This window comes from Hippoglossus hippoglossus, chromosome 14 (assembly GCF_009819705.1).
Source record: "Hippoglossus hippoglossus isolate fHipHip1 chromosome 14, fHipHip1.pri, whole genome shotgun sequence".
Taxonomy (NCBI): Eukaryota; Metazoa; Chordata; class Actinopteri; order Pleuronectiformes; family Pleuronectidae; genus Hippoglossus; species Hippoglossus hippoglossus.
This window is the reverse complement of record NC_047164.1, coordinates 24823065-24848311: the sequence shown is the minus strand read 5'-3', so window position 1 is coordinate 24848311 and position 25247 is coordinate 24823065. Positions and strand designations below refer to the sequence as shown.

The window sequence follows — 25247 nt, the reverse complement described above, 5'->3', positions numbered from 1 at the left end:
CCATTTCTGAGAAAGTGTAGTCTGTACATGCCAACACATGCGTAGTGATGTTAAAGCTGTGTTACCTGTGAGTCACACTGTCGCTGAAATAAAGGAGAAATTGATGAAAATGGTCTAAAAGAGTGTCTTGCCACAGTGATCGATGGCTGGAGGTCATGGTAAAAACGGTCAATAATGTGGATGAAACTAGAATTACCCCACTGCAGTTGGATGCCTCTGCCAACCAGTGCAGTTTCCAGGTACATACTTGTTCATATAATATACCAGATTCGTATAAAGTCACCGTGACCTTTGGAGTAATGTAATCACTTCATCTTATAGCTGTTAGTGATCAAAAGTTGAATGAATTCCTTCAGGCAGTCTTGGAATATCACATGCAAGTGGCCAAACATTTTTTTGACCTTTTACAACTGAAATTGAATTAGTGAGTCCCAGGGAAAATGTGTCCCAAATTTGTAAGAGTTCCTTTGAGATGTTACATTCATAAGGCAAAATGTGTTTGAGGTCAGAGTGACCTTTGACCACCAAATTGTAATCAGGTCATCCATGAGTCCAAGTGAATTGTGCCAGATGTAATTGAAATTTCTAACAGGGAGTCCTATACATCACATTGAAAGGAACATGAGGTCACTGTGACCTTTGGTCTGCAGGCAACAACATGTAATCAGTTTATCTTTGAGTCCAAGGTGAACAACATACCAAATTTTAAGACATTCCCTCAGGCTGATCTTAAGATAACAGGTTAAAGAATAACATAAACATACTTTGCGAGGCCACCATGATCTGGACCTTTGACCCTTGGCTAAGTTAAAGTGAATGTTTGTGCCAAATGTGAAAGAACTCCCTCAAGGCATTCCGGAGATATTGCATTCACAAGGCAAAATATTTGCTTTGTGGGGCAACAGTGACCTTGAACTTAGACCACCAAATTCTATTCCGGTCATCTTTGAGTCCAACTGAATATTTGTACTGAATTTGAAGATATTACCTCAGGGCATTGTTGAGATTTCACATTCAGACAGACAACAGACAGACAACCGGAAAACCTAATGCCTCCAGCCACTGGCTGTTACCGGCTCAGGGGTGATTTTGCACTGGCATGTTTTCTGCTGGTGCTGGATCGGGCAAATAAACACCCTTATCAATTGTAATGTTATACGATATACAGCATGTTAAAACAATACAACATGCCGTCTCTGGCATGTAGAACAGCCACTAGCTGTGTCAAAGCTCATCCACCTTCACAACACCAACTGTGCCATGGTAGGTGTGTGCATATGATGCTTCTTGTATGAGCACTCCTGTCTTGTCTATGAGTTTTCGAGGTGGGCCTGGAGAAAATAGTGAATTTGAAGTAAATGATTTGAAAATACACATGGCAACAATTACATGGACATTGCAACATTTAGCAGGTAGGCTACATTAATAAATGACAAATTATATTATAAACCAAATTGCAGAGTTTGAACAGAATAATGTCAGAATTATGAGATGTAATTTATATATTTGTTTATAATTACTTAAAACTAAAATATACAACTTGATTTCAATAACAGACTTTATTCTCGTGATGCCGAGAGCAGATCTCTGAATTCTGTTCATACCTTAAAGAAAATAAAAAAAAGAGAAAATTAGTGGCTGTGACAAATTATTCTAATTTTCTTGTATGTACAATTTTTTAAATATTTATATATATTTTTATTATATTATTGGGAGAGGACAGAGAGAGAGTACGCTGTGAAGGGGGGCAGACAGAGAGTGGGGGAAGACATGCAGCACAGGGCCGCGGGTCGGACTGGAACCCGGGCCGCTACGGTTGAGGCCTATCCTCGATGGGGCGGCAGCTCTACCAGGTGAGATATACGCGGCCTCCTTGTATGTACAACTTGAGAACAAAATGGTTTGTCAGATGGTTCTTGCATGAAGCCAAATCTGCCAAGGTGCTAGCACACCTGAATTTCAAAGGGAATGGAAAATGGTAATCTGATTGGTTTATTGCAGATTGCATCTAAAAACACCCATGATTGATGAAGAGAATAAGTACAAGCTGTCTGAACAGGCTTCCCCCTTCCCAGAAGCTCTAGGTTTTTGTGACCTAAACATCAGGGCTTGGCAAAAGTCTTTGTGCAAGTGCAGGAGTCACATTCGTAAAACATGTGCTGTACTGGAAGATGCCTTGTTAATTTAATTGAATATGTGCAATTCCTCTCATTCAGTATTGGAAGCTTTCAATATACACTCACCGGCCACTTTATTAGGTACACCTTGCTAGTACCGGGTTGGACCCCCTTTTGCCTTCAGAACTGCCTTAATTCTTCGTAGCATAGATTCAACAAGGCGTGGCGTTTAAACAATGCTCAATTGGTACTAAGGGGCCCAAAGTGTGCCAAGAAAATATCCCCCACACCATTACACCACCAGCCTGAACCGTTGATACAAGGCAGGATGGATCCATGCTTTCATGTTGTTTACGCTCAATTCTGACCCTACCATCTGAATGTCACAGCTGAAATCAAGACTCATCAGACCAGGCAACATTTTTCCAATCTTCGATTGTCCAATTTTGGTGAGCCTGTGCGAATTGTATCCTCAGTTTCCTGTTCTTAGCTGACAGGAGTAGCACCCGGTGTGGTCTTCTGCTGCTGCAGCCCATCTGCTTCAAGGGTTCGACGTGTTGTGCGTTCAGAGATGGTATTCTGCATACCTTGGTTGTAACAAGTGGTTATTTGAGTTACTGTTGCCTTTCTATCATCTCGAACGACTCTGCCCATTCTCCTCTGACCTCTGACATCAACAAGGCATTTTCGTCCACACAACCGGATATTTTCTCTTTTTCGGACCATTCTCTGTAAACCCTAGAGATGGTTGTGCGTGAAAATCCCAGTAGATCAGCAGTTTTTGAAATACTCAGACCAGCCCGTCTGGCACCAACAACCATGCCATGTTCAAAGTCACTTAAATCCCCTTTCTTCCCCATTCTGATGCTCGGTTTGAATTTCAGCAAGTTGTCTTCACCACGTCTAGATGCCTAAATGCATTGAGTTGCTGCCATGTGATTGGCTGATTAGCTATTTGTGTTAACAAGCAATTGAACAGGTGTGCCTAATAAAGTGGCCGGTGAGTGTATATCTCACCTGTTTTTTTTGGAGCACATTCACATTCACCAACAGCTCTCCATTTGTATTCTTTTTGGTTTATATTTTTCAGGCTTGCGTCTGTCATGTGTTAGGATGTTATGCCCACTTGCTTGCTGTGAATTCTTCTGACCATCCGGCTGTTTTCTCACATGGGCTTACTTGGACATTCTACGGCCATTTTACCAGGGGGCTGGTAGGAGAAACTCTGAAAATGTGTGATTTCACATACATCGGCTTTGGATCATTTCTGGAGAAGCTGGTTTGCCAACCACTTTTAAAACTCAAAGAAACACTTTTTTTATTGAGATTTCATTTAATGTGTGATCTACAAATCAACAAAGCCTACTCCAGGCTCTACAGATAAACAAATCAGTTTGTTCCACTTTCACTGAGAACCTTGGTGCAAAAGTGAAGGCACGCTGAACTTCTGCTGGAAAAGAAAGAGAAAAAAACATGTGAGAGAAGGAGTTTCTTAATATGTGATTTGTTAACCTGTAATGACAAATTTGAGAATGTGTAATTTTTGTGTTGTATTTGTGGGAGACAATGTATTTTTTTTATTTTTCTCTGTGAATACGAATTTACAAGTGTGACTATTTTTTACATCTACAAATCCATTGTCAAAGGTGCACAGATGTTTTGCACTGATAATGACTTTTCCATACTTACTTCTGTAGTGGTCTGACTTAAAGCTGAAGCCAGGATCTCTGCCGCCTCTTGCTCTGACTTCGTCAGTGGCTCAACCTGCAGCACATTAACAAAGACACAGTCAACAGTAACCGGATGCAGTCTAATGTGTGTGTGAGTGTCTCACTTGAGCCCCTGCCCCCCAAAATGTCTCTGCCCGTCCCTGATATGTGACATACGCTTGTGCCAGTATATTATAAGTTGGAAATTGTGATATGTCATCAAAATCACTTTATTCTACATGTCTCTTTTGAAACGGTTTGCCCATTATTATTATATATATATATACAAATGATGTAAAAGGTAAAAAATTCAACATTTTTAGAGCAGCAATGAAGCCACCGTTTGTTTCTTTGTGACCTGCAGTAACATGACAGCATATCTCTAAAGCCGGGGGTTGAACTGGGTGCAGGCTGTGTTTGCATAATAATGAGAAGAGAGGCAGAAAGTAAGCAGAACAAGACAATAATAATAATAATAATAAAATAAAATATTGAATAATAAAATTCATAGCATGGTATAGTAACAATACATTTTGGAGAAAGCTGTCAGCAAAGTAGTGGACCTTACTGGGTGGATTTATGGAGCTCAGGACAGTATTTCCACTTTAGTGCGACTAAAAACTTTCCTTGGTCATGCCTGACGTTTAGCTGCTCTGTCTCTGTGTATTTGATCGAGTCATACCACCTCTCTCATCTCCCCCCTTTCAGTCTCAGAGTGGAGTTTACACTCACAGGCCCCAAGCCAGCCCTGCCTCCACTCAATCAAAGGGTCATTATTGGTTTGTATAGTGTCACTGTATAGTACTGGTATTTATTTGAGTACATGGGACTGCTTTTATTCAAGGAATACATTAATCACACCACAAACCTCAGAAAGGCTGTAGTTATATTAGAAGACCTGAAGAACAACTTGAGGTGATGGGCAGTAGTCTCTCTCGGTCCCTCTCACACACACAAACACACTTATAGCCATTTTCAATGTAAACCCTATGTTAAAACAACACGCTGGCTGTCGCAGCTCCACAGTGGAACTGCAGCCAGTGTGAACAGACAACCGCGACACACAGCATAACCGCGGCGCAACCACAGCCATTTTGAATCCTAGAGCTTTCATCAGATCAACTTCAAATTCAGTTAGTATCTTAACCTAATGTAGATAAAAAGTTAAAGTTTTCGTCATAACATGTGACCGTGGCGTGGCGCCATGAAAACAGAGTTGAGGTAATCCTCCAAGTGGCGTCAAGACAATGATGATGAAGGCTTGTGAAAACTGAGTTTTCGTTGAATGGCGTTTCTGTGGCGTGGCGTCAAGGATTCGCCATGTAACAGACATTCTGCCCCAAATTTCTCACACTTGGTCAGAGTCCTGAAATGAACACATCCAATTGTCTATGTGTCATAGCCATAGCGCCCCCTAGCTCTATCAGGAAATGTCGTGTTTTACATTTAGCCAGTTCTGATAACGTCCATGTAAATTGTCCAATCTGCCTCCAACTTAACAATTACGACAGAAGTCCTGCCCTGAACGGATCGATATGATAATATTTGATAATAATTTTAGGGCGCCCCATATCTGTAACAGGAAATGTCATGTTTTACATTTTGGTGTCCCGGGCTAGCCTGTTTACCGATGCATGTGTAATTGTGTATAGGAGTTGGTGATGCCATACAATGAAACCTGTGAGTTTTCATCAGGGGGCGTGTCCATGGCCTGGCGGGGAATGTAGATGTCTACCCATGCAAACTCAAGTAGCTGTAACATTGATGTTTTTGCTCTAATCACTTTCAAACTTCTTATGTGTGATAAAGATCCTGCCCTGAACGCATCTTTATGCAAATATAATTAGGGATGCGAAATATATATATTAATAATGGGAATTTTATATTAATATTTATTTATCGGAAACGGAAATTATAGCCGATAAAACGTCTGATAAACACAGCGTGCCTGGTCGCCCTCATGACGTCATACATCCGCGCCGGTCCATACCACCATGATGTGTTTACGTCGGAACTGAAAACTGTGTCGCTGTTGTGGAGGCCTGTTTAACTAAAATCTGTCAGGTCCCAAGCTGAGTTAAAAAAATTAAAGACAAGATTGTGACTTGCATTTAATTGCTATTAACTCAACTGCAGTAAGCTAAACATAGTTTTGCCAAATATTGTAAGCAAGGGATATGGCAGGAACATTATGGACTTTGGCTCCCAGGGGATGTTTCACCAAAATTGCAACATGTAATCTGTGATTTGACCATGAGACTGAGTCCTCGTGATAATTTTGACACATTTTCCCAACTGAAACAGTGTTTCACCTATGAACATAAGGTTTTTGTTTGAACATTGAATGTGCTGTTTGTGTGGGTACCTTCACATCAGTGGTCTGTTGTAAATGTTGGATCAGCTTCATGACATTGCCAAGATTGTTTTTGATGGAGTCCATGGATTCTTTCTGTGCAGCTGTGATCTCCTTCACGTCAGAGCACAACGCTGTGTGTTTGGCCTTGAGGGCCCTCAGGTTCTCCAGCATCAATGCCGGGTTCTCCTGCAGGAACAGGATCAATCAATAGCCTGTACAGACTGACTGTTCTAGCATCCAGCCTCAGCTGCTTTGATATAACAGAACTGTGGTCAAAAACAAAGTGTGTGTGATCTGAAATTTAGAGAAGTTGGAAAATATGGCAAAACCAATATTGATAGTGATGAAGACAATCAGAATTGAAATATACTCCAACAAATTTACAGGTACTTTAAAATGTAAAAAGGAATTAGGTCCTTACTTTCATTTTGCTTGGGAATGCACTTTTATTAGTGCATAAACTTTTATTTATTAGCCTATATTCAAACAAGAATTTTGACTTGTTTTCCTTGGTCACTGCGAGAGTAACTATTTTTTCTGAGAGGATAAAATATATTATTTGTCTTTTTGCCTTTTTACTAGTTCCCGTTCTCCATTTATTTACTGAAATATTTTGTGTGTGTGTGCTGCATTATGTTTATTAATGAATTGCAAAACTCAATTAAAACTTTTGATTAGGGAGGGAAATGGGAAGTGACTCTTGTTTAACATGTAGACTAACGGCAAAACCTGCCGGAATGACTTGTGTGACTGTCAGTTTGCATGACTATATCAATGGCAGTCAAATACTGGCCATAAATATTGACCATGAATAATCAATGTAGGTGGTTATTGAATATTTACCTCAGCAGAACATCCATTTTCTGCAGTTCTGTTGATGAAGTCCAGCTTCAGCCGTTTCTCAATGTATTCCAGGTCAGCCTCTGACTTCAGAAACTGCAAAGACATTCAGCTTTACATGATTCAATATGCTCAAATAGTGCTGGACTTTTTACTAGCACAGTGGAAACCGGATATAGTGATCACAAATAGTTATGAACTGCTTATATCGATCAAAATTCTGTTGTTTCACTATAACCAAAATAAATAATTTGGTTATAGTGATCAAGTAGTCCGCTTACAGTTGTCATTTGGGGTCTTTTCATTCAAACCTGGACAGGAAAAAAAGGTATGTTTTACGGTTTTTACTGACTCTGTCAGTAATTTACTGCTCCTCTCTGTGTCTGTATCAATCTGTGTCTAAATATGTGTTATAAAAATCAGGAACTATCTGATCAGAGAATCAGTATATAACACTGTAAATCCAACCTTAATTAAATGATTTAAAATTCTGTTTTAATATACAGTTGTATTATTCCATAAAGCATATTTAAACCTAATATATACTTTTAATAGACAGTGTTATAAACATTTATTTTCGTACCAAATAAATATAGAGGATAAATACCCCATATGACTCATAAATGCAGCTCATGTACACAAAATTAATCTAAAACCTAAAATACTGTTTGTTAAAGTAAATAGCACCAAGAAAATGCTGCCATCCTTCCTGAAACCTACAGTAGATGTTATTTGTTCCATGTGTTATGTTGTGATGTGAACCAGAGTATTAAAAACACAATATAAGTTATCAGAGAATCCATGGTTAAAATGGGTTAAGCTTTAATACAGGCGAAGGTGCCAACTATTGCCATTGTTTACAGTGGTGTTTTAGGAAACTGGAGGCTTGGATTAAACTCTATAGAGGGTAGTTAAAAGTGATATTGAGATTAGCTGTTAACCCTTAGGGCTGCCTGATCATAAATACCAAATATTAATTAATTTTCAGTATTTTAATCCTTTAAATGCCAGTCTTGAAAATGTGATTCCAGTTTTTTACAAAAAAAATTATAAAACACAAGAAATTGGAGGGTTAATACAGCCTGGCATATGTCATTGATTAGCAACAACATGATTTGTATGCATTATTATATTTTGTGTAGTGTCACATTCAAAAAACACTACCTTCTCAGCGCCTACGTGGACAAAAATGTCCACTCTCTAAAACTGCTGTAATACACTATACCAGGGGTCTTCAACGTTTTTCAGGCCAAGGACCCCCAAACTGATGGAGAGATGGAGCAGGGACCCCCTACTATATATATTGTATAAAATTGTGTTTTATATTCAACTGGGCCTAGTGCCATGTATAAACATAGCTACCCTGTTATTGTGCATTCAATACTAAGCTATTCAAATAATACACAGGTTCATATATTCATGTTTTTATTATTGTGTGTCGCTGAATGTGTGCATTGCTGACTGAAAGATAACGTCTTCTGCCTCCATTTATCCGTTCACTACAATATGTTGGATTCATGTTAATGTGTATTTAAAGACATTAAAATTTGTGGGAAAAAAATTGGTTGGAGATTTTTTTTTAATTAAAAAATATAAAAATTTGTCTAATCAACCAAAAATTTCACGGACCCCCTGTAGAAGACCTCTGCACTATACAGTATATGTTAATAGTTTTTTCCACCTTTAATGGCTTTGTTTTTTTAACCAACATCTGTCCTGAATACAAATATGTATTAATTTTCATTAATTTAACCTTTTAAGATTCATGTGCAGCACTTTCTCTATGAGAAGAAGCAATTTGGGGTTCAAGTACAGTGCCACCACAGGAGGCCAGGAAATAGTATGTATTAAATAGTATGTATTTCACCTATGACATATATAGGAAATGGGTCAATATGATTGTAAATATTAAAAAATATAAATTTGAAGCCAGGACCTCAGAATGAAAGCATGCAAACATGTAATGCATGATTCTATGTTCTAATGGCAGTGGGATCAAAAAAACAAGTTAGAATGGGTTTCAATGGGGCCATTTTTGCCACAAAGGTGCCAAAATGTAGTATTTTTTATATACAGTTAAAAAAAAGACAAATCATAAAACTTTGAATTTCACAAAAAATACACACTTTTTGCCAAAATTATTAAAAAATGAAAAAGCCCAAAAATGTCCACAGGGTTAAACCAGGCCTACTTTCGTAAACTGTCTGGAATCTCCTTCACAATGGTTATTGATTAATTATTGTTTTAAGAAGTTTTAAACAAGTCTGATTGTCTTAGCATACAAGTGCAGGAAAAACAGAGTAGGTAAGTAGCCAGCACAATGATGCATGTCTCTGTTATTAGTGACTAAATTTGTGCACTATCCATTTTCAACAACTAGATTAAACTACTGAGCCCAAGTGTGGTGTCACACATCCTGTCAGATCCTACCATGTAGTTAGTGCAGCTGGTCACTGCTGTTTTCAGATGCTTTGACAATACTATTGCACTGCTAGCTGTCTGATACAGTAGTGCAACAAAGTCAGAGCACCTGCAAATAGCTGAAAACTTTTCCTCCACTTTTAACTTCTGACCACTTCAATGGTTTTGTAGCAGGGCCACGGTGGTACAATGTAGTGGGGCATTGGACACACAGTGGACCTTGTCTTGGTTTAGGTTACATTCTACATTGCTATGCAAATATTTAAGTGAACTGCACATTTTGTTGACTTTTTACGCAAACATAATTCAATTCAAATCCTGCAGCAAACAGACATGAACATCTTGTATTGTTTGGAGCCGTTTTACCACCACCAATATTATATTTAACATTTTCCATCTCTGAGTAACTCCTCCATTTTCTTTGTGCATTACATGTCAGAGAACAGTGCATCAAAAGCAGACTCAAATATAGATCACATTTCTAGTGTCAACACAGTACATACTAAAACTCTACTTAGAATCAAGCGTACAAATCTCAGACACAGTTAGTGGGATACTGTTGAAAAAGCTTTTGAGTGAACCTGAGGATAAGAATGTCTACCTGCTCCTCTATTTACAAACCAGCACATACATAACGCTATTAGGATCTAAAGCAGCTCGCTCCTGGTTCCAACAAGGAGTACAGCTACGGTATATTTGATTAGAACGTGTCTTGGACAACAGATAGTTTTTTTTTTTAAAAGGCTACAACAGCGAGGAAAGACATTTGAGCTTTCTGACAATGGCAACTAATCTCTGACCTCCCTCATACCGTCGTAGAGCCACATGCAGAACTAATATTGTTATGATGCTACATTACAGGTAAATCAAAGCCATGTACGTGTTTAATGAAGTTCATTTTAAAGCTGAGGACCGTAGGAAGCTCGCTATAAACGGAGTTGTCCTTACAACTGAAGCGTTATAAAGGAGGTTGGAACAACTGGTGTATTCTCTTCAGGCACCATGGGCCTGCTGAATGGCGCTGTGGAGTTTGAGGTGTGTGTTGATAACGTTACACAGAGAAGATCACATGACTGCCATGGAATGTGTCCTGTACTCTACGATGACTAAAGAGCAGCTGGTTTCCTCTTTCATCAATTAACAAGGACACAATCAAGTTCAGAAAACAGAACATGGAGTTATTTCCACATCGCTCACCATCGCCTCAAGCTTATCAACTGTTGTCTCCATGATGAGTAGTTTTCAGCCTGACTGGAGACAGTTCTGTGTGAGCGCCGTTGCTGCCGTAGGTTTACTGAAGGAACCGGAAACCGGATTTTATGATGGTAGCAAAGATGAAGCGCCTAGCTGGCGCAAGCACAGACTGTAGTTGCGTTTGACTAAATGTGTCTCCAAGAGTCTGACTGCAGACCTGTGGAGGTCGCTTCCGGTGCAGACTCTGCTCAGAAGACACTTCCACTGTCAGGACGGGAACTGCACCCTCAACTCCCCGCGCTCAGGACACCTCCAACGTCAGGACAGGAAATGCACGCAAAAATACAAAATAAAATCGAGTAAACACATCCGGTCTGAGCGATTTGGTCTTTAATTTAATTACTTAGCCTGATTCGTAAAAATTGTAAGATTAATTATTCGAGATATATTTAGTAACATTTAATTATTTAAATATAGCACATTGATTTATATTGTCTGATAAGAAATACTGTTACTGTTATTTACAATAAATATATCAACTGGTTATTAGCAATGTTAACTTCACTTTATGAAATGAAACATTTGAGGCTGTGTTTAGTATAAAATTACCTTATTACAAAAATAAACAGTAACAGAGCAACTTGCAACAATCACACATTGTGGTGTGTCGAAAAGACTTTGAATAAAAAATATATTATTGCAAAAAGTATTGCACAGGAAAATAATAAAGTGGCATGTCTGTGAGGTCCTGATTTTCAGTCAGTAAAGTGCAATAACTGTTAACCCCCCCCCCCCTTCCAGGTGTTACAGGCAGGGGCGTGGTACAAGATTCTGGGCCCTATATACAACCATTCTCTGTGGGCCTTCTTCCTCTGTCAATTCATGATGTTCCTCATGCATTTTAAAAAAATGTTTCCGTTTCATAGTATACTATACAAATGAATGTGTAGTGTAGGGTAGTCACTAATGAACAGTACATAACCAATTTAGTGTAAGTAATAATGATTTTTGGGCCTAATTTAGAAAACAGTGTGTAGGATTCATACTAAAAGTGTACGTGCACACAAAAGCCGGAAAATTGCTTTTTAAAATTTTTTATTTATAAAACGTGTGCACGCACACCTGAATGCAATGTTCAATTTATAAATCACAGTCCACCTGGAAACATTCCTACTTGGATCTGCCTCATAACCCGCCCTATACACGCCCACTTTCAACCATAAATGGTCAATGCAAAGCACCTCATGAATATTAAATTATCCTGCTGACCAATGGGTTTCTACGGTGAATCATGGCATCAAGTGATGAGAAGAGGAAGCAAAACTTTCTGACACTGACATCAAGGTGTTTGTTAGTGAGGTGGAGGTGAAGAGCGATTTAATGGGACAGCAGTGATGTCACTAATAAAGAAAATACACTGATACTCTGCTGCTGCTGTGGATAATACAGTGAGTGAGAGTGAAGACGATAGAGAGAACGGAGCCTGAAATAAAAAAAGATCAAATTCAAAGGTGGAGGTAAACAAATGAATCGCTTCACACTGTCTGAATGTGAGGGAACTTGTTGTATCGCCTGTTCGTATTTTAATCATCCAAAACTGCAGGATTATTAAATTCAGAGACAACTGTGATGTCCTCAATCTATAGAATTTAGCATAATTATTATTATATGCTTGTGTTTGTACTGGGATGTTTGGGTTCCTCGGTCAATCTGTGTAATACTGGACTCAAAGATCCAAGATCACAGATTCAGATCTATAAGTCATCATCATGGGACAAAAAATCTTTGTGATCACTAAGAACTTGTTTCCTCCTCATCCTTTCATTCGCTAGCATCCATCACGCAGCATTATGCAATGTCACAGCAGTATTTATATATTTAGAGCAATCGGACCGATTACTTCACACATCAGTGGATCCTAACCCCCACTCTGGGATATTATTTGGTAATAGAAGTTTGAAAGTGAATAGTTTCTCTTTATTTTTGTGAGTGATCTCCAGTGAGCTATGTGCGCCTTATGGCACAGTCACGTTCACCTCAGCGATTTTACACACACTCGTCCTTGATGATACACGCACAGTGATAGAAGTCATTATTACAAACTATTAATGACTTGGCTCTGTAACTCTGTTGTTAAATGGTATCTGAACATAGTTTACTGTAAGTTCTTTTGTATCTTTTTCAATTGAAGGTCCTTATGGTTTTGTCGCGCACAAATAACACTGTTTTACCCTAACGGTTTTAATGTTAATGATGAAGGCTCAGCTTCATTGACCTTCAGTTATGCTTCAAAATGTTTATTCTTATCAATGCTGCTAAAACCCTTATCTTTCTGATGTTCTCCTTTACACTTGACATATATTGCACTTCTGTCCGTCCTGGGAGAGGGATCCACATGTGGCTCACATGTGGCTCTCTCTGAGGTTTCTACCTTCTTTTTACCCTGTTAAAAGGGTTTTTAGTAGTTTTTCCTTACTCTTGTTGAGGGTTAAGGGCAGAGGATGTCACACCTTGTTAAAGCCCTATGAGACAAATTGTGATTTGTGAATATGGGCTATACCAATAGAAATTTGATTGATTGATTGATTGAGCTACATGAACATTAGACAACTGAGAATCTGCGACACACAAACAGCCGTGTGACCCGTCACGCCTCGGACACGCCATTCAACAAAACCTCATGAAGTTTACAACTTTTCATCTTGAAGTTACACTGACCCACTATAAAGGCAATCTGATTAATCATCTAGGAGGAGTTTGTTAAAGAACAATGCATGAAAATGGCAAAAAACAAGCAAAAAATTTACATTACATTCAAAATGAGGAGTTTCGTGACATTTTGAGCATGTTAAGCCCCCCCAAAAAATGTGATCAATTGTAAAATGTACAAATCAAGATTCAGTGCATGGCCACAGCAAAAGCAGTTAACAAAAACACACAACATTCATAACCAACAATGATCTACCATGTCTTAATTGTCTTCTGACCATATTTCAGCTGGATGTGTTCAACCTGCTAGGACTACATCACAGTATTCACAAAACATGTCATGTCTGACTGAAAAAATGTCATATAGATGTTTTCAGGCCGGGACATTTATCAAACATGAAGTTTGGTGCAGATCAGATGTAAATGTACACTGAAGTGACAACAACTTCCTGTTTCCCAGTGAAACATTAAAATTCAACGCCACGGACACGACCTTGGTCAAACGCTCACAAAGAGTTAAATTTTTCATCATCAAGATGTTTAGATTGCACTAATGTATGATGTGTGTGAATCGCCAAAGATGACCACTTAATTCAAAATGGCTTACTTCCTCTAGACTTTTTTGTACGTCAAGGCATGATACATATGCCCAAGGATTTTCATGCATTTTGGTAAAACGTGCAGCAGGGGCTGCACTTTAGGGTGGCAATTGGGCACGCCCATGCGTGAAAACCTTTGGACACATACATTTCTCATACATCTAAATTTTGTGCAAAGTTTCAGCAAAACTTATGCATGTTTAGGCCGCCAAATGTGCGATTCCATGACAAAGTATTATGTTATTCTATAATAAATAAGTGAAACATCAAGACTGCGAGATGAATATTAAGTGTTTATTAAACTCTCTCATGAGGGAGCATCGTTTGGTGAGTGGAACCCAATTCAACTAACGAAATCTTTAAATAAACTGCTGGAAGGCCTGTTGACCAAATTAAAGATAACTTGGAAGGAGCCAAAGTAATTGATGTAAAACTTCTCAAAACAAACAGGTATGGAGACAAATGCGATAGCCTGTTTGTTATGATCAAATTTGAGGAGACCAGACTGCCAGACGAAGTGTTTCTGGGTTATATGAGCTATGAGCTAAAGGCCTATATTTCTCCCCCACTGCGATGATCTAAGTGCCAAAAATTTGGCCACATAGCAGCAATCTGCAAAGGCAAACAGAGATTTGGTAGATGTGCAGGTGATCATGAGTACAGGATATGTGAGCAAAGATTAAATGTTGTAACTGCAGAGGAGAAGACAGCTCAGCCTTTCCAGGAAAGCAGCAGAGGTGCAAAGAGTTAAAATGTTGCTGGGGCTCTCATATGCTGAGGCAGTGAAGAAAGTGCCCACACAGATAGGTGTCTCTAAAACAGAGGTGACAAGGAACAGCAACGCCACCTGTGGGGGATGTGAAATTCCTGCAAAAAAAGATACACTCATTGTGGGCAAAAATGACTTTGTCCTGGTTATGGTAGAGGTGATACATTTATCAGGTAAGAAAACAGAGAAAATCAAGATCATTGTAAAGGCAGCCGAGAAATACCTTGGAATGAAAGAACTAAGTTGGGAAGAAGTAGAAAGAAAGTTAAGTGGAGGAAACTCTCAGGCATGGATAGGTGGCTCTTAATGGAATTAATTATTTTTGCAGTGGAATGCTAGAAGCCTAATTGCCAAACTTAATAAATATTTTTTAAAGTTTGAGTCAAAATAATCAGACAAACCACATATAATATGCATACAAGAGACATTTTGTTATACATGTATATACAACAATCAGGTATGATAGGAAAACTGGAAAGGGTTGAGGGGTTGCAACTTTTGTGAGGAGTGGGATGAGGTACAATGTTAGGGAACAGACAGCTTAGAGATAGAGAACTATTATAATCCATGTAATAGACTGACAAGTGCACTGTTCGAAGGCGGAGTAGTATGGTGCAGAGATTTAAATTCAAACACACATGTAGGCACTGGTGAGAGGAGCAGATGAGAGAAAGTTGTTACCTGTCTGAGAATTGGTCACACAAGATTAAATTATTCACATTGGCAAGCACCCAACTGGACTCTGCGAACACTGCAAACAACTGGAAACTCTCATGTATTGATAGAGTTTAACAAATATAATGAACAAAGAAGGGAATTAGTATCAGGAATGAAAGACTCCAGTCCAGAAGGTGGCGGTGATGCGCCTATAAGAAGGTTTTCCAACCGCCAATAAACACCACAACAAGAAGAAGAAGAAGAAGAAGAAGAAGAAGAAGAAAAAAAAGTAGCGCACTTCCGCGTACACCGGAAGTGATTGTCTAGTCATTGCTTGCGGTCAACCCGTCTTCGAAGATTTGACAGCTGAATACCTTTGCAGCGTTTTGTCATTTGGGAATAATTTTAATTGACGCATCAATAACAGACACAATGGCTCCCTCCCTGTTTGCTGGTTAAGATGTTAATAACCTTGTGCTACGTCTACATGTGGGTGCGGTTTCACAAGTGCTACTCGGTTCTGATCCGCAACAGTCTTTCCAGACTAAAAGGCAGCAGCTTTAGCTTCAGCTTCTGCTCCAGCTCGCCATCAGCTCCAGCCACAGCAACGCCAGCTGGAGTCCAAGCAGATGCACGGCGGTATCTCGGCTCACTTCCACCCGAGGACATTGTCTTCCTTCAGCTGGGAGACAAGGCTGTCTATCTCACGGATCCTCAGGTGTGATACCTTAGCTAACGTTCAGTCAAATTACATGATTTAACATGGATAGAATCAATGGTAACTGGATACTGGGGTGCGTTCGTAAAGTCCAAATAATCTCCTTTGCTAACCAACGTTCTTTGACCCCGATGGAATACGTACCGCAGTAAAGTGAGCCCTCATGTATTGCACGTCTATTTGTGCCTTTACGGTAGAGTGGTACGGATAGGTGGAGCGGCAAAAATTTTTTTTTTATATCTTTGCAGTAAATTAATTGCATCATTAAGTATTTCAGGTATTTGTTTTTGATCATCACAAATCCTTATTTTAAATTTTCCTTTCTTTTTGGATAAAAACATTTTTTGTAGCACCACCCTTCCAATGAACAACATGGGTAAAAAATTGACCCGTATTCATTCCCTTTGTTATTTCATGCATGGCTGATTGTTACTTTGCTATATCTTTGAAATAGTTGTATTTTATCATTTAATATTCCAGGAATTGATTAAATATCTTGTTTATAATGACCACAAACCATTATTTTCCTTTTTCCTTTCTTACTTTATGAACAAACATACATTTTGTGTTTCTACATCAAGTTACACACATGGGTCAAATATGAGCCCTACAGTATGTATTCACTACGGAACACCTGCCATTCATTTCATACAGCTGCTTTTGCACATCTGATGCATGTAAGTCTTATTTTACAATCCATTACTAGTGAGAAAGAGAAATATGTACATCATAAAAAAGCTACACAATTATTTTATATAATCAACTTCTCATAGTGATAAACAAACGTAATCACTAATAGTTTTTCCACAGTACAATTTTAGTCGGAAGGAGGCGGATAAATTCTGGAGGAAGTGGCTCCGTCAAATCTCAGTTTTCTCTCTTTCTTTTCTTATTATCTTCTTCCGACAATGTTTCTTTGTTGAAAAATGTGTCAATGATCTGAATATCTTTAATTCATTATCTAGGGCAACAGGGCTCGATCTGATTGGCCAAATATATTGACATGCAGAGCGTGAATGCATGGCGAATGTAACACCATTTATCGCAGTCTTTTGCGATACGTATATCACGCATGTTAATATTAAGATAACGATAGGTTTTTGATAAGTTGTGCAGCCCAAATTTGAATTTTTATATGCCTATAACAGTGAGAATCTTGCATTGTATGCTAAGAAGTATTAAAGATGGACATCAGGAACAGCCGGACCATCCTTCCTTCTAGGTAGGTGTGTTGCAATAAACCGATTTTACTATTTTACGTTAACCGCGGTTTCATAACGTCATGGTTTCATAACTGTATGAATTGTAAAAGCTACGATCTCCAACTATGGTGTCCATCGGAGGAGTTCAAAGCGAGTGGAGAAATCCTTGTTTACTTTCGGTTTCTTACCAGCTCCAAAGGAGTGGCTGACACACCCCCTCTCTCTGTCACTATCTCTCTTCCTATTAACCATTATAAATGTAGCCGAGAGTTTAATTCATACTGAGAGGTAATTCATACTGAGAGGTAATAGTATAATAAGGCCACCAAGAATGTGTACTTGAGCCAGGACAATACTTTCCCAAAACAGAACCACTTCCGTTGGTGAGCCTTCATAATAAAGGTCCCATACAGACTGCTTATGATGAAAGGAAACACAAATTCACTGACCAACCTTCCACAAAAAGGCAACTAAATAAAATAGCTTACATAAATTACTTTAAAATAGCCAAAGTTACGATATAGTTGATATAGTTAATATTTTAGTTCATTAGCTATATTATTAGCTTTATATTAGCTATTTATTGCTTGTGTGTCTTTTTCCTTCTATAGTATCGTGAAAACCTTGAAACCGTGATATTTCCTCTGACTATAATTGTGGCACCAAAATATCATATCGTGACATCCCTACTTCTAGGCATGGCCATTTTCTTATAATATATAAGAATATAACTCTAGGCTTCTTATCCTGCAATAGAAAGCTCATAAATAATTTGTCAATTTCCTGAAACCATTTCTGGGGAAACTTTAATGATATGGCTGATATAAGAAAGAAGTCTGGACAGATAATTCATTTTTATCACATCAGCTCTACCCCACAGTGACAAAGGGTGGACTGTCAATTTCCTTATGTCCTCTCTCAGTGCTTTTAGATTGCTAGGGCTGTTTAATTCAAATATCTTACTAATTGGAAATCTAATATCTTTTCCGAGATACTTCATACCTTGGGGTTTCCATATATGAACTTCTCTCCTGTCTGCAAGATTGTGTATGTGTGTGTGTGTTCGTGTCTGCGTCTCCCTGTCTCAGTCGAGCTTCATTTAAACAAAAACGCATGTGTTTAGTTACAATCGATGTCGGTTCATGAATCCGGTTTGTTCCAGTCACTTTAACCCTGATGTTCTGGCTGTGTGCTTCACGTTATGTCTCGTCTCTTTGTTTTTTCAATGTCTTTTTAAATACGTTTCTCAAACTCTGGAGTGAATCAAATGAACACAAAGTAAACTTCAGTACTGTTTGGTACCTATTATGTTATTTTAGTGTTCTCGTGAAGGGTGTATAGAAACTCACTAAACACCAAGTTAAACTGTTGCCAATGAAGACAGTCGTAAGTTTAACTGTTTACCGATACACTTCTTCATTAACATGCAATGAGTTCGAGCTGAACATCACTGGGTGCATTATCCACACTGCACGTGAAGGGAGAAGATATCATGTGCATTTCACTCTCAACTGTTTTGAAGTCTTGAAATTGCCTTGAAAACACCATGCAGTGCCCCTAACATGGATCAGTACCTGCGTAGGTGATCAGCTGATGGTGTGGCTTCTTTCAGTGTTGGCATGCGGTTAACAATGTTACCCTCCAACTGGCTTGAACGAAACTGCAACTTTCTCATGAAAGCCTTCACTAAGCTGTACATTTCATGTGCAAATAGGCCCTTGCCTTGCAGTTTGGTATATAGTTCATTGGTTAGTGCAGTGACATCAACAGCAAATGCAAGATCTAAGATGGCGATTCAAATTGTTAATCTTAAACACAGCCATCTGTTCTCCACAAACTAAGCACACATCTTTACCCTTGACTTCGGTAAATAAATACTTAGAAGTTCATGTTTTGCTAAAAACTCTACATTCTGCATCAATCTTTTTTGAGGGCCAACGGCTAACTCACAGTGTTCCTAAACTGTTTGCCAAAACATTTCAGTGAAGCAGCATACGCTTGCTTGCATTCAGAATGCACGTTCATAAAAAACAAAAGTCGCCTTCAAAATAAAGGAATGTAGTTGTATTCTGTGCATGATGTGCACTTTTTAAAGTTTGATTCCTAATTTCCTCTTGACCTCACACAGGCTGGTCAGGGACAGCCAAAGGACTGGATGTGGCCCACTGTACAATGCCCAGAGGTATCATTTCTAAAACATTGCGTAGGATTCATACTAAAAGTGTACAAAAGCCCCAAAACCCCAAAATCAGATTTATAAAACCGTGCGCACGCACACTTGAACACAATGTTCACTTTATAAATCACACTCCACCTGGAAACATACGTAGGTGGATCTGCCTCAAAGTCCACCCTCTACACTCCCACTTTCAACCATAAATGGTCAATGAAAAGCACCTCATGAAATTTAATTATCCTCCTGAACAATGAGTTTCATGGCATCAAGCAATGAGAAGAAGAAGCAAAACTCTCTTACACTGACATCAAGGTGTTTGTTAGTGAGGTGGAGGTGAAGAAAGACAGATTTCCTTTGGTTGCCACAGCAGGGATGTAATTAATAAAGAAAATGCACTGATACACTGCTGCTGCTGCGGATAATACAGTGAGTGATAGTGAGGACAATAGAGAGAATTGAGCCTGTAATAAAAAAATATCTAATTCAAAGGTGGAGGCAAAGCAAAAATCACTTCACACTATCAGAATATGAAGGAATTTGTTGTATCTCATGTTTGTATTTTAATCATCCAAAACTGCAGGATTATTAAATTCAGAGACAACTGTGATGTCCTTAATCTATAGAATTTAACTGAATTATTATTATATGCTTGTGTTTGTTCTGGGATGTTTCAGTTCCGTCGATCGATCTGTGTGATACTGGACTCTAAGATCCAAGATCACAGATCTATAGAATCTATATCAGCTGATCAGTCATCATCATGGGACAAAAATCTTTGTGATTGCTGAACCCTCGTTTCCTCCTCGTCCTTCCATTCGCTAGCATCCATCACGCAGCATTACGTGTCACCGCAGTATTTTATATTAAGAGCAATCGGACCGATTACTTCACACATCAGTGGATCCTAACCTCCACTCTGGGATATTATTTTGAAATAGAAGTTTGAAAGTGAATAGTTTCTCTTTATTTTTGTGAGTGATCTCCAGTGCGCTCTGTGTGCCTGATGGCACAGTGCAGCAATTTTACACACACTTGTTGATGATACACGCACAGTTTTAGAAGATATTATTAAAAACTATTAATGACTCGGCTCTGTAACTCTGTTGTTTAATGGTATCTGAACGTAATTTGCTGTAAATTGTTTTATATGTTTTTGAATTGAAGGTTCGTATGGAACAGTTACGCTGTTGGTTTTAATGTTAATGATGAAGTGGATCAATAATCTGCCTCAGTTAACCACCTCACGTCTGCATCATCATTTTCCCGTCTCCAAAATGTTCATACGCATGCGTCAGAGTTTGTGTTGAAGTGCGCACATTCTCCCGTCAAGTTTGTTGTTATAAATCCCAACGTTTGCGTGAGAAGTAGCGTACGCAAGTTTCAGAACCTGATTTGTGCGTACACAATGGTTATAAATGAGGCCCCAGGTCTGCTCAAGAGGATTTTGTTAAAGTATGTGTGTGAATTGACAAAAATTACCAATTAAACTCAAATCTTGCTCTGCCTCCTCCGACTAAATTCTACTGTGGAAACTTCTAGTGATCACGTTTGTCCCAGGTCAGATTCATCACTATGAGCGGTTGATTATGTTTATTTATCGCAAGTCATATCATCATTGCGATATTAAACAACGTTATCGATATCGCATTTTTTCCTAATATCGCACACCCCAACTTCAGACCCTTAGGTTCATAGCAAATACTGAATGCTGAATAAGGTTTTGCAGTGTTTAGTTGAGTAGTATAACTAGCTGATGTCATACTGGGGATGTTGATGCCTTTGTTCTCTGAACTTAAAAATGAACATGATTGTGTACAATTGCATTCAAAAATAATTTTCAATCATTTGTTTAGTTGCATAAAATTGCTGCAGTCTGAATATTAACTTGTTTCTATAAACTCTTATCATACTACACAGGTTCTACAGAACAGTGCTTGTAATGTCTAATGAGCTTTTTTGATGTCTGTCCTGTCCCCAGGCATGTGATGACCTCAGCAAATGGACTGTGCTGTTGGGGTCCTCTCTGGTTCGTGGTCCACAAATAGAGAATATTTCATTCATCATAGAAGCAACAGGATACAGAGTGGGCTGCCATTCTCGTCACACATCGAATAAGAAAGTAGGCCCCACGCATAAGTTTACAAGTAAACTTGGCAGAGCTATTATTCTTATTTAGCAAACTTTACCTTTAGCAGACAGGGTTTGACCTCAATTCCTTAACACCCAATTTCATTATTCAGTAATATATATAGTTGAGTGTATGTATTCACATTTATGTATTTCCCCCCCCAATTTTATCAACTATTATCTTTACTTTAAATGGTATATAATGTCTACTTTTACCAGTCAGAATTAAACATTCTGTACCGTCCTTACAGCTAATTTATGGACAACTAAGTGAAAGTGACTAAGACTGGTGCATTTTCTGGAGAATTGTGTGTGAATGCTGCCAGCTGCTAGCATGAAATTAATTGCTTACTTACAAATCACTCCTGTGATGTAGTCCCGTCAGTACAGTAAATAGGACATAATAAACTTGGCTTTTCCTGTGCTATGGAACAATGCAGTGTGTGAGCTAACTTGTGGTATGTGTTATGTGCAGGTGCTGAAGTGGTCCGATTATTGTCTTCCTTTGGCCTGCAGCCCTGGCCAGCCCTTCAGGGTGGTGGCTCAGACCACTGTCGATAACTTCAGTCGGCTGGGAGTTGCTTTTCTAGAAGGTTGCCTTCAGCTAGACAATGGACTTTTGCCTTCAAAGATAGTCCGTATGTTGCCTTTCATTTTATCATAAATTTGTATAATTTGTCGAATTTTCATAATGCTTTAGAACATATTATTTGTGTATTAATATCTTGCAAAATACATATTATTTAATGTATGACTTTACGTTCTATTTTGTAAAGGGGACACAATATTTTCCTAAAATTCATCATTACCGCAGATGAGTGATAATGCTTTGTCTATGCAGGATGTGTAAATAGGTAACTGTTTGCTAAAATGTTCACATATTTAATTGATAGGGTTGGTTACCATTCACATTTGAACTGGAACCGGTATCTGGTATTCAGTACCCCTATCCAACAGTACTTTTTTCCGGTACTTTACTTTCTCTGAATAACCCCAAAAATGCCCGACCTTCACCAGGAGGAGACATGATCATTCTAAAACGTTTCCACTGTATTGGTTTCATATTTAAGTTTCGGCCATAACGTTACTTAAAGGGGTAGTTCATTGAGAAAAACAAATTCACTCATTATCTTTTCACCACTATGCCTTTGGAGGGGTGGGTGGAGTATTTGAGTCCACAAAACACTTTTGGAGTTTCAGGGATAAACAGCATTGCAGCCAAATCCAATACAATTGAAGTAAATGGGGACCGTTTCTTTCAACGAAAAAAACAACAGAAAAAAACATTAAATGCCTCCATACTTCTCCTGTGTTTTCTTCCAAGTGTCCGTAAGCCCTGACATTCAAATTCAACTCTGAGTCATTAACACCATGTTTTTAGCCTAGCCCAGTTACTTCAAGTGGATTGGATTTGGCTGCATCACTGTGTACCCCTGAAACTCTTTTTGCCAGCTTTGCATTTTGCTTTACAAATATTGCATTGAGCTTTGTCTGTGTAAATTTTCATAAAGTGTAACCACACTTGAGAACGCTTTGACTCGCCATTGTTTTGACTGTGTGCACTGATCAGAAATTAGCTCTGCTTGATCCCGTTCCAGAGTTGAGTGACATGGTCTTACTCTCTCTCTTTATCTAACTAGACTCTCTCTTTTACTCTCACTCATGTATACATAATCTCTCACCCAGATGCGCTCGCATGTACAGAAATTTGGCAGAGATTGATTTAAAGTAAATCGTTCCTGGTCCGTACCCTTAAAGTACAGATTTCGGTACCCACCCCTGAGCAATTTCTTGCTCTACCCAGTTGGTTGAAAAATTACTTAATTCAGTTGGAGGTATATTCATAACTAATTTACCAATATATAATCAATTGGTTAGGGGGGCTAGGGTTTATCCTTACCCTAAGACCTTGTCAAAAGAAATACTTGTAATATGTTTTCATGTACGAATTGTAAGTCAGACTCCACTGATAATTAATATTTTTACTATTTTTGTGACATTCCTTTAGCTGTTGTCCTCCAAGAATCTACTCTCAGTGAGCTGTTGGAGAAACAATGTCCACAGAGCCCAAAGACTGTGACATCTCAATGGCTCTGTTGTACCCAGACTAAAGAGGGTGTTGTTGAACCTTTACCCTGTAACCTATTAGCTGACCACCGGCACACACAGAGCCATAAAGGCAGCCTTCTCCTCACTCCACAGGCAAAGAGGAGGACTGAGGAACGAAGAGGGTCAGAGCCACTCCAAGGTACCCAGGATATAAGACTGGTTGGTGACTCTGAAGATCATTCCATGGGGAATAATCATCATATGGAGAGCCATGGACACCACCTCCACCTGTCCAGCTGCCATGAATGTTTGCAGTTGGAAAACAGCACCATCATCTCTGTTAAATATGCATCAGCGGAGAACATTCCAGACCTTCCTGATGATAACTCAGTTGAGCTGGATAGTAGAGCTAAGACTTTGGATGAACATCACCAAGACACTGGAGGCTTTTTTGGTCAAAGTGGGGGTTTTGACTGTAATAACAAACCACCAAATGTTCTGGTGTACACGGATGGTTGCCAGGAGCGTTTTCAAACTGTTTGCCAACTTTTATCAGAGTGTATAGACATGGAAAACCATGTAATATATCATCTCCAACCACAGCAGGCGCTGAGCCATCCATGGATGGACAACACCAGGCTCCTGGTTGTGGCAGAAGAGGAAGCCCTGACCCCCCAACTTCAGACCCGCTTTCTCACCTACCTTAGCCAGGGTGGCAGGGTCTTGGGGCTTACATCTACCCTGTGCCCTGCAGGCCTTTGTCTGGAAGTCAGGGAGAGGCAAAGAATGGTCAGCAGGCTGAACTTCATTAAGGAAGACAGCACAGAGCTGGAACTGAGCGTGTTGGCGAGTGGGAACTTCTATGTCAGGGATATTCAGGGAGGAGGGGAAGTGGAGCTTTGGGGAGAGCTGAAAGGGGAGGTCCCTCATCAGAGGGATATGGTAATCGTCAGAATTACCCATGAACAAGATGGTGGGCAAGCTGTCCTTTGTCAGGTAAATACATTTGACATTACTCAAAGTGATGATTGTAGAAGTTTACAAAGATAAACATGACAAAAAATATTGAAGATTCTAAATTAATTTTTCTTTTTTAAAAAATTATTGTTATGATGAAAGACATGATAGGCCCCGCCCATTTGCACACATTAATATGTCACTTAATTTATTGATTTATGATTTTGGTCAGCACTTGAAATTCTGACCTGTGGTTTGAGGTATACAGTTTTGGTATTTGTGGTGCCCCCTATGGCTCAAGAGATGTGTATCTAATTCCTCCAAGAATGCATACCAAATTTGGTGTTTTACAATAAAAGTAATACATTTAAAATTCATAAAGCAAATTGAGCTATGGAATAAGATGGCAGGTATTGATTAATACGCCATACCCACTCTAACAATCAACATAGTATTTCCAAATATTATTTAGGATCGCACCAGAACATATGTACCAACTTTGGTGAAATTCTCTTCCACCTGGGTTGGAGGAACACATTATTGGTGTTTCTGGCAGAATATTATTCAGGATTTAATATATGATTTCCAAAGCTGGCCTGTAGGTGTCTATTGGGATTTGATTGGAAAAATGTTTAAAGGGGACCTAT

General features: G+C 38.9%; 2 protein-coding genes and 1 long non-coding RNA gene across 6 annotated transcripts in view; 1 reads left to right on the top strand and 2 right to left on the bottom strand.

Moving 5' to 3' along the window:
• Positions 1 to 2241: 2241 nt before the first annotated feature.
• Positions 2242 to 18947, bottom strand: LOC117774949. Its single transcript, XR_004616141.1, has 3 exons — positions 18938 to 18947; positions 16756 to 16757; positions 2242 to 2422 (listed from the first exon to the last, which is right to left on the bottom strand). It is a non-coding gene; the product is annotated as an uncharacterized LOC117774949 (long non-coding RNA).
• On the bottom strand, positions 3431 to 23930 carry ska2 (spindle and kinetochore associated complex subunit 2). Of its 4 annotated transcripts, none has more exons than XM_034607703.1 (7): positions 23921 to 23930; positions 14315 to 14325; positions 10641 to 10884; positions 7026 to 7134; positions 6192 to 6368; positions 3807 to 3881; positions 3431 to 3567 (listed from the first exon to the last, which is right to left on the bottom strand). In XM_034607703.1, exons 4-7 carry the CDS (start codon positions 7128 to 7130, stop codon positions 3523 to 3525), a joined length of 402 nt encoding a protein of 133 aa, XP_034463594.1. In that variant the 5' UTR covers positions 7131 to 7134; positions 10641 to 10884; positions 14315 to 14325; positions 23921 to 23930; the 3' UTR covers positions 3431 to 3522. The 4 variants fall into 4 exon arrangements, with proteins under 4 accessions (XP_034463594.1, XP_034463591.1, XP_034463593.1 ...); XM_034607700.1 differs by having other exon boundaries at positions 7026 to 7118; XM_034607702.1 differs by having other exon boundaries at positions 3431 to 3564; positions 7026 to 7118.
• The window catches only part of hlcs (holocarboxylase synthetase (biotin-(proprionyl-CoA-carboxylase (ATP-hydrolysing)) ligase)), a 28720-nt gene continuing 19129 nt past the window's right edge, over positions 15657 to 25247 (top strand). The window contains 4 exon segments of the mRNA XM_034607694.1: positions 15657 to 16089; positions 21446 to 21586; positions 22070 to 22232; positions 23603 to 24639. Coding sequence (XP_034463585.1) covers positions 15832 to 16089; positions 21446 to 21586; positions 22070 to 22232; positions 23603 to 24639 — 1599 coding nt within the window. The 5' untranslated portion in view covers positions 15657 to 15831.